This window comes from Nicotiana tabacum, chromosome 13 (assembly GCF_000715075.1).
Source record: "Nicotiana tabacum cultivar K326 chromosome 13, ASM71507v2, whole genome shotgun sequence".
NCBI lineage: Eukaryota > Viridiplantae > Streptophyta > Magnoliopsida > Solanales > Solanaceae > Nicotiana > Nicotiana tabacum.
In genome coordinates this window covers 48883927-48894384 of record NC_134092.1, presented here as the reverse complement: position 1 = coordinate 48894384, position 10458 = coordinate 48883927, and the positions used below count along the sequence as shown (strand labels likewise).

The following is a 10458-nucleotide window of genomic DNA, read 5'->3' as shown; positions in this document are numbered from 1 at the left end:
CTACGAATCTAGGATTGAACTCGGGAGAGGGAATTCTATATTACATATAAGATTGAATAGAGCAAGATCTTGAACTCGAGCATCGGTAACGGATTTGCGGTTAGGATAGGGATATACCTAATCACATTGCTTGGTTATTATATGAGAATTATTATTGCATTCTTGTTAATCCCAATTCCATAGGAATTTAGGCGTTAGGTTAGCTTAAATAGGCGATTAAAACTTCAGGAGAATACTACGAGTAATATTAATCCTACCAATCAATAAACCAGATAAATTTAGTAGACAATTTAAGTAAAAGACTCAATGGAATTTTTAGCTAACCCATACCTCAGGAATATTTTCTCTCATTGAATCCATCCCTAAGATTAAAGACTTGTTTCCGTTAATTTTTTAGTTTGCTACTCTAAATTAGTTGTAGTTAAATAATCTCACTTTAGAAAATTGTTTGAATAGATTAATTATCTTAGTTTAATTTATTAAATAGTTAATCACAAGTCCATGTGGGTACGATATCTGGACTTACAATCCTATATTACTTGTACGACCACGTATACTTGCGTGTGCGTTTTGGGAAACATATGTTCAGGGTTCTTTCTATGGGTATTCGGGTCTTAAAGTGTAGTATTAGTCTCAGCATCTTCTTTTATCTAGGGGTTGTTATGAGTGTGGGAAGTTCGTTCATGTGAGGAAGTATTGCCCCATACTTGGTAGAGGCGCAGCTCATCAGTGTTCTCAGTGAGTGGTTCCTGCGCCAGAGGCATCATCCCTTGCCCGGTCAGCTAGAGGGAATATAGTGAGAGGTCTCCCTAGAGGGGGAGGTCATGTTGGTGGAGCGTCGACCAGTGGCATTCCAACCCGTTCCTATGCTTTTCCGGTTAAACCGAGGAAGTGGCCTCAGATGTAGGGATCACGGGTATAGTTTCTATTTGTCACAGAGATGCTTCTGTGATGTTTGGTTTCGGGGTCTACTTATTCTTATGTGTCATCGTACTTTTCCCCTTATTTGGATATGCCTCGTTCTTCTCTTGATATTCATGTTCGTGTGTCTATGCCCTTTGATAATTCTATTATGGTGGATCATGTATATCGGTCTTGTGTAATTACTATTGGGGGTTATGAGACTAGGGTTAATCTTCTGTAGCTTAATATGGTTAATTATGTGGTGATTTTGCATATGGATTGGTTATCCCCATACCATGCAACTCTTGATTGTCATACTAAGACCATGACGTTGGCTATGTCGAGATTGCCAAGGTCGAAATGGAGGGTTCTCTTAGTCACACTCCTACTAGAGAGATTTCATTTATGAAGGCTCAATGGATTGTTAAGAAGGGGTGTTTGACGTATCCAACCTTTGTTAGAGATGTTAGTGCAGATACATCTATTGTAGATTCAGTTCCTGTAGTGAGGGAGTTTTCGTATGTGATTCCGACAAACCTACCGGGCATGCCACCCGATAGGGATATTGATTTTGGTATTGGGTTGGTGACGAGCACTCAGTCCATATCTATTCCACCATATTGTATGGCTCCAGCTGAGTTGAAGGAATTGAAGGAGTAGTTGTAGGAGTTGTTGGATAAGGGTTTCATTAGGACAAGTGTTTCTCGTTAGGGTGCACTAGTGTTGTTCCTAAAGAAGAAAGATGGATTCATAAATTTGTAATGATTACAGAAAACTGAAAAATGTTACTATCAAGAACAAGTATCCATTTCCTTATATAGATAATTTGCTTGATCAACTTCACGGTGCTAGGATGTTCTTGAAGATTCATATTGAGATCGGTTTATCATCAGTTGAAGATTAGGGCTTCAGACATCACTATGATGGCTTTAGGACTCGTTATTGGCATTATGAGTTCTTAGTGATGTATTTTGGTATGACTAATGCCTAACAACTTTCATGCATTTGATGAATAGTATGTTCCATGCTTATTTGGATTATTTTGTTATTGTGTCCATTAATGATATCTTGGTGTATTCCTGTTGTGCTGAGGAGCACAGACAATATTTGAGCATTGTGCTTCAGATTCTGAGGAAGAAGAAATTGTATGCTAAGTTCTCCAAGTGTTAGTTTTGGTTGGACTCGATGGCATTTTTAGGTCACGTGGTGTCTAGTGATGGGATCAAGTTGGATCCAAATAAGATTAAGGCAGTTTAGATTAGACCTAGACCTTCTACCGCTACATAGATTAGGTGTTTCTTGGGTTTGACTGGTTACTATCATCGCTTTGTGGAAGATTTCTCATCTATTATAACTTCTTTGACTAAGTTGACTCAGAAGGGCACTCCGTGCAGGTGGTCTTACGAGTGTGAGGACAGATTTCAAAAGCTAAGACTGATTTGACTATGTCTCTAGTTTTGGTATTATCTTCAGGATTGGGGATGTATACCATCTATTATGATGCTTTGTGCGTTAGCCTTGGTTATATGTTAATACAGGATGGTAGGGTGATTACCTATACATCGTGCCAGTTGAAGCCCCATGAGAAGAATTATCCGGTTCATGATTTGGAGCTATAAGCTATTTTTCACACGTTCAAGATTTGTAGGCACTACTTATATGGTTTGTCTTGCGAGGTATACACTGATCATCGAAGGCTTGAGCGTCGGCTAAAGAAAATTGAATTTGAGGCAACATAGGTGGTTAGAGTTATAAAGTACTATGATATGACTATCTTGTATCATCTGGGGAAGGCTAATGTGGTAGCAGATGCCTCGAGTAGAAAGGCAGAGAGTATGGGGAGTTTGGCATTTACTCCAGCTGTAGAGAGGCCTTTAGCTATGGATGTTAAGGCTTTAGACAATATATTGGTGAGATTTGCTATTTCTAAGCCTAGTCAAATTCATCCTTTTGTTATTGCGTAGTCATCCTTGTTTGAGCACATTAAGGCTCACTAGTATGATGATCCCCATTTTCTTGTCCTTACGGATACGATGTTGCAAGTTGGTGCTAAGGAGGTGGCTATTGGTGATTATTGTGTATCGCAACTTTAGGGTAGGATTTGTGTTTCTAATGTTGATGGCTTGAGGGAGTTGATTCTTGAAGAGGCTCATAGTTCATGGAATGCTATTCACCTAGGTGCTACGAAGAAGTATCATGACTTGAAGAAGCATAATTGGTGGCAGAGGATGAAGAAGGACATTGTTGGGAATGTATCGCGGTGTTTGAATTATCAGCAGGTTAAGTGTGAGAATCAGAAACTAGGTGGTTTTGACCCGGAGATTGGTTATACCGAAGTGGAAGTAGGAGAATTAATACAAATTTTGTTGTAGAATTGCCATGGACATTGAGGAGATTTTACGTTGTCTAAGTCATTGTGGAGAGACTGACAAAGTCTTATCATTCCGGTCATGACCTCTTACACATCAGAGAAATTGGCTCAGATCTACATCAGAGAGATTGTCCGTCTCCATGGTGCACCTATTTTTATCATATAGGATCGGGGCACTGAGTTTACGACGCACCTTGGTAGAGCTGTTTAATAGAGTCGGGCACATTGGTAGAGTTGAGCACTACATTTCACCATCATATGGATAGGCATTCCGAGCGGAACATTCAATTCCTGGAGGATATATTAAGGGACTGTGTTATTGATTTTGGAGGCCAGTGGGATCAATTTTTACCATTATCGAAGTTTTCTTATATCTATAGCTACTAGACTAGTATCACAATGGCTCTATATGAGGAATTGTATGGGAGGCGGTGTCGTTCTCTATTGGTTGGTTTGAGCCTGGAGAGACTTGGTTATTGGGCACATATTTGTTTTGTGATGCTTGGAGAAGGTGAAGTTGATTGAGGAGTGCCTTTGTACAACACAGTCAAGGCCGAAGAGTTATGCTAATAGGAAGGTTCATGATATGGCTTTTTTGGAGGATGGGAAGGTTCTTCCTAGAGTTTCGCCTATGAAGGGCATGATGAGATTTTTGAGAAGATCAAGTCGAGTTCTCAGTATATTGGTCCTTTTTGATGTTTTGGAGTTAGTTCGTGAGGTGTCTTACAAACTTGCTTTGCCACCGAGCTTGTCGGGAGTTCATCTTCGGTTTCACGTTTACATGCTTCGGAAGTATTATGAAGATCATTCATATGTGTTGGATTTCAGTTCAGTGCGGTTGGATGAGAATCTGGCTTATGAAGAAGAGTCGGTGGCCATTTTGAATAGGCAAGGTCGGAAGCTGAGGTCGAAATATATTGGATTAGTGAAGGTTTAGTGGTGAGGTCAACAGGTCGATAAAGTGACTTCCGAGACCGAGCATGATATGCATAGCATATTTCCTCATCTTTTTCACATTTCAGGTGAGCTTATAAACCATTCGAGGATGAACATTTGTTTAAGAAGGGGTGAATGTAATACCCGTCGGTTGTTTTGTGTATTTTAGCCATGTTCCCTTATTGGATGCGTCCCGTATATGTGTTTGTTATTTGTGACTTGCGGGGTCGGTTGGTTTGGCTTCGGAAAGGTTTGACATGGAATTGAGACACTTAGTCTCATTTTGGGAGCATAATTTGTAAGAGTTGACCAAGATTTGAATTTTGAGAAAATGGTCTCAGATTGGTAATTTTGATGGTTCAGATAGATTCGTATGGTTATTTTGGACATAGGCGTATGTTCGGATTTGGAATTTGAGGTTCCTAGAGGTTTTGGCTCTATTTAGCGAAAGTTGACAATTTGAAAGTTTGGAGAATTTATAGGTTTGACCGGGAGTTGAATTTTATTTTATCAGCATCCAGCTCATGTTCCGATACTTTGGTTGTGATCTGGAATGTAAAAGTGTGACTCGGACGTGTTCAGCAAAGTTGAAATGTTTGAAACTTAAGAGAAAAATTTTGATTACCTATTCTTGATTTTGATATTATTCGTGGTGTTTTGTACCCTTGGATTAATTTGGATTACGTATACGGACTTGTTGGTATCATCGGAAGGGGTCTCGGGGGGATCAGGTGTGTTTTGGGGTGGTTTCAAATAATTTCCATGAGTTTTGGAGCATCAAATTTTGCTGTTGTCAAGTGTCCATCGCGTTCGCGAGGGGTGTCTACCATTCGCGATGAATGATTTGGGCTGAGGCTTTTTTTCTTTTCCTTCGCATGTTAGGTTTTGCGTTCGCGGAGTCTTGAAAATGGGTGGTCATCATGTTCGTGTTGTGTGGTCTCTTTCACGAAGCGTGTGAGTCAGGAGGAGGTTTGGCCTTCACGTTAGCGAAGCGGGGCTCACGTTCGTGAAGGCTTAGCGGGTTTATACATCGCGTTCGTGAGAGGTTCTTCGCGTTTGCGAAGGAGGATTCTGGGCGAGGCTGGTTTGTGCTTCGCAAACGTGAGGCTTTGGCGTTGTGCATGAATGGTAGTGCAGGGCAGACCACTTAAGAGACTTATTTTAGGATTTTACACATTCTCTATTATTTTGAACGCTTAGACTTCGAGAGGCGGAGATCTTGAAGAGCAAATTAACAACTACATTGGAGGTAAGGAATTTTCACTTTGATTTGTCTTTATATCATGATTCAACATGAATATCTACATCTAAAACTTGGAATTTCATAGTGAAAAATTGGTTTTTGTATACAGCTTAAGAGGGTGAATTTTTGGGATTTGAGGGTCGATTTGGACTTGGTTTTGAAATCTAATTACATATGTGGATTCGTCAGGTTATGGGTACTCGATATCTACCTCTTGATTTTTGTTTTAGTTATGTGGGCCCGAGTTGACTTTTGTTGACTTGTTGGAGTAAAGACTAAAGCTTTATTATTTGGAATTGATTCCTATGGATTTGTTTTATTGATTTATTTTTGAGTATATTCAAGTCGTTTGGAGTTGGATTTTGACGATTAGGCGATCGTTGATTGATTTAAGCTTACTAGGTGGAGGTAAGTCTCTTGTCTATCCTTGTAAGAGAGAATTCTTCCCATAGTTGATCTATTTACTATTTCTTGCTCGATTTAGGAGCCACATATTGCAAGGTGATAAGTGTATATGTGTGGCGAGGTTTTTACCCTAATCGGTATTGTTGACTTGAATTATGCTTTGTTTGGATTATGTGAGTTATTATGCATGCTTCAATTGATTCTATGACTACGTGATAATTCATAAATATGATTTAGGAGCATGTTGATGTTATGACTTCTTGATTTGGGCATAATGGCTTGTTTTTCCATGTTAAGCTTTACTATCAATCTATAGTCATATACATATTTTATTTGCTCCATGATTTGATGGTTATATTACTTAATTGGCTCATGCTAAATAATATGACTAGACTATGCATGCGTAAATAGCTTAATGAGCCGTCGTGACAAATTGATTTACATGATTAGCCATAGCCATCTTCTCACCATATGATCCTTTATCAGCATTCTTGTTGTTATTGTCTAATGCTTCCTTATTATATTGTTTCATGCACATATGTATGAGCGAAGAGTTTTTTATTGAGGAAAGTTGATGATTTTGGCACTACAGACACTTTGAGTGGACATTGATTATTGGTTATTAATCATTAATGTAATATGAACAACGCTTGGATATAGATTCATCTCTCTAAAGTCAGGTGATTACCTATGTTATTGTATGCCCTATGAGCGTATGAACTCGGGATTTTAGTGCTTCTTTGGATACGTAGCCTGTGTCAGGCACACGGTTTTGTTTTCTGAGTTGTTGAAAAGGATTCCTGAGCATGCATATATATGTTTTGACCCATATAGTGATTGAAATAAATGTTGTTGTCATGTATTATGTCTTAATGTGAAAATTACGGTATTTATATATTAATTAATCTCCTTATTTGTAAAGCATGCCTAAAATCTATATGAACTATACTTCTTGAGCTTTTGCACTCATTTGTTTATACCATACTTTACTCTATATATTATTATCCTTTCACCTAATTATTGGACTGTTAGTCAGTATTGATGTCAACTCCTCGCCACTACTTATTCGAGGCTAGACTTGATACTTATTGGGTACCGTGATTTTGTACTTATACTATACTTTCGCACAACTTTGTGCATGTTTTGAGGTTTGTAATGGTGGTGTACGTCCAGCTAAGTAGGAGATTTAGAGGAGACTTTGTGGTGAGCCGTTCTACTTGACCAATCCACAGCACATTAAGTCTCCCTCAATACTTATCTATTCAGTCTATCTACTTCTTTCAGACAAACATTGTTATTCAGTTTACATTCTCACTCTTGTTTGATGCTTGTGATAGTGTGACACCGGATTTTGGCATTGTAGATGGTTGTGGTCGTGTTTATACCATGTCTCAGATATTTATATCTATGACATTAGTTTTGAGATATGTTTTCTTATGATATCATAATTTTTCTTATAATTATAATAGTCCGCTTTAATTAGGATTGGCTGAGTGTTGGCTTGACTAGCGAGTGAGTTAAATGCCATCACGACCCTTAGTAGGATTTTGGGTCGTGACAAAATCATAGTAATCTGAAATAACATTTTATCATAAAGAGGCATATTCTCACAAATAATCAATAAGCTAAAGAAAGACATAATAATAAAGGTGTGGGTGTGTGCATGTCATGTGAAGCATGACTACGTCTAAATCAAGTATAACAAAAATTTCACGAATAGCCGATCTTGGCCAATTAAGAGGTCGAAATTCTAAATATGGTCACTAGCATGAAAGACAAGTTCACTTAGTCATAAAACTGATTAAAACATGAATCGTAGAAGGCACACAACCAAACAAGGCATAATAAAAGCTTAAAGTCTAATCCGGTGATGAATCATACTTAGCACCCATATATACGCTAGTCATCGTGCATATACATTGCTTCTCACATATTCCAATTAAGAAAATAAGATCATATCCTAAGGGTTATTCCCTCGCAATAAGGTTAGTCAAGATACTTACCTTAAAAGTCAAACCAACCCTCCAAAATCACCTTTCCGTTAGAAATTACATCCAACTGTATCGAATCTAGACAAATAATACTTAAGAATGTTAAACAACATAATATGAATCAATTCCAAACAATAAATCTTCAAACAAAAAGTCAGCAAAAGTCAACCCCATCCCACCTGGTCAAAATCGGACTTTAGGGGTAGATCATGTTTACCCATAACCCCACAAATCAAAATATTTTAGATTTCAAATCCAAATCAAAATCATAGTTCAAAACCTCAATTTTAACTCTCTTAAGTTATAGGCAAAACCCCTAATTTTCACTCCAAAATTCAAGGTTTTAGGTGTTAATAATCCATGTACATTCTTGGAATAAAATCACAAATGAGTAAAAATGTCACGACCCGAAATTCCACCCTTGGGACCGTGATGGCGCCTAATATTGCACTTGCTAGGCAAGACAACGTTAGCTAGATTATCTAGCCAATTTTAACAATTCAAAATGAAACATAAATAAAGATAAGCCGAAATAGTCTGAAATGGAATAATAAAATACATACGACGATATCTAAACATCTCCCAGAATCAAGAGTCAAGAATACATAAGCAACTAGAGTACTACGGATATGGTCTGAAGCAAATACCACTATTTGAGACTAGATAAACAGTAGAATAGATAAGGAAGGGGACTTCAGGGCTACGGGTGTTGTGCAGCTATACCTCAAGTCTCTGAATGTAGGTGAATCCGAGCAGAACACTACTAGACACCACTGGGATCAACAATAATATCTGCACAAGAAGTGCAGAAGTGTAGCGTGAGTACAACTGACCTAATGTACTCTGTAAGTGTCGAGCCTAACCTCGATGAGATAGTGACGAGGCTATGACAAGACACCTACTTGAAACTTGTACAGATATATACATAGAGCAACAAAATAACAGGTAGAGAAATTAAAACACTAATTGGGAGAGGACATGCGAAAGGGAAACTATCAAAGAATGACAAGTGCGAAATCACCAAATAACATCTTCCGAAAATAAGCAACAATGTAACCGTGTAAATCACCATCCGAAAATCAAATAAGGCAATGAAATAAAAATGGCACGGCATTAGCCTTCTCGCTTTTACTCTCGTCCTCACCATGTAATGTCGCTTTTACTCTCGTCCTCACCATGTAATGTCATAAATAAAATGGCACGGCATCACCCTTCATGCTTTTACTCTCAACCTCCCATTATATGATAAATGATGATAAGTAATAAAATGCACGGCATCACCCTTCGTGATTTAATGCTCACAACCTCTCAATAGATAATAATAAATGCAAAAAAAGCACGGCAACACCCTTCGTGCATTTCGCTCTTTCTCGCGAAACAACAATACAAATCCTAGATAACAATGCAAGGCGGGAAGCAATTTCACTTCAATTATAGTGCCACGATATCAAACTCAACTTTCAAAATTTCCAACATCGTTAAAATAAACAATAAATACAAGAAGAATAATTAAGGAAGTAATAATCTATCTTAAGCATGGAAAACATAGTCAATGGAACACCCTAGTACAAAGAAATAATTTTCATTCGCATGCTTTAAACCCAATAACAACGTATATATACTCGTCACCTCACATATACATTGTCCCAACACATAATATACATAGCAAATAGACCAACAAGTCCTAATCTCTCAAGTCAAGGTTAACCACGGCACTTACCTCACTCTGTAACCAAATCAATGCTCAACCGCAGTGTTTCCTCTAGAATTAGCCTCCAAAACAATCAAATCTAGCCAAATATAGTTCAAATAAATCAAAATAGGCTTTAGAAACTACCCACGAGTGAAAAAGATTCAATCTTTTATGATTTTAGAAAAAGTCAACAAAAGTCAACCCTTGGCCCGCTTGGTCAAAACCCGAGATTCAGACCAAAACCCAATTATCCATTCACCCCGAGCCCGGCTATGTAATTAGTTTTGAAATCTGACCTCAATTTGAGGTCTAAATCTTAATTTCTCCAATTTTTTCCTAAATCCCTAATTTCTACCGTGAAAAGACATATTAAAGGCTAAAATCAATGGGTGTTTATGAAAATGTAATAAAAGAAGTTAAAATCTACTAACTAATGAAGTTGGGATAAAAATAACTCTTCAAAATTGCCTCTAGATCGAGCTTTAACTTGATAATGGTGTAAAATGATTCAAATACCTGGGCGTTAGCTGTTCCTCGCGTTTGCGAAGCACCTGACACATTCGCGAAGAACAGCGGCCAAAAGGCCTTTGCGTTCGTGAGCTACTCTTCGCATCCACAAAGGCTTACTCCCCCTGCCTTTGCGTTCGTGAGCCAAAGAATGCGTTCGCGAAGGGTAACAAACAGACATCCTCCCAAAACCAAATAACTCCACTAGTTCGCGAGAGAACGATCGCGTTCGCGAAGGGTAAGCTCCCCACTAATTCGTGTTCGCGACCGTATCCCTGCGTTTGCAAAGAACGATTCCGCCCCATCCCAAGTTTCCCTTTTGCGATCGTGAAGCACATCACACCAGATACCAGAAACTGCTGAAAACCAGCAATGTCCTAAGTCCGACATGGTCCATAGCCTATCCGAA

The 10458-nt window shown here is 38.4% G+C and overlaps 1 protein-coding gene across 1 annotated transcript; it reads left to right on the top strand.

Moving 5' to 3' along the window:
• Positions 1-2738: 2738 nt before the first annotated feature.
• Positions 2739-4211, top strand: LOC142168115 (uncharacterized). The gene is made up of 2 exons (XM_075228775.1): positions 2739-2813; positions 3786-4211. The coding sequence occupies exons 1-2, from the start codon at positions 2739-2741 to the stop codon at positions 4209-4211; spliced, it is 501 nt and encodes a 166-aa protein (XP_075084876.1).
• Positions 4212-10458: the final 6247 nt, after the last annotated feature.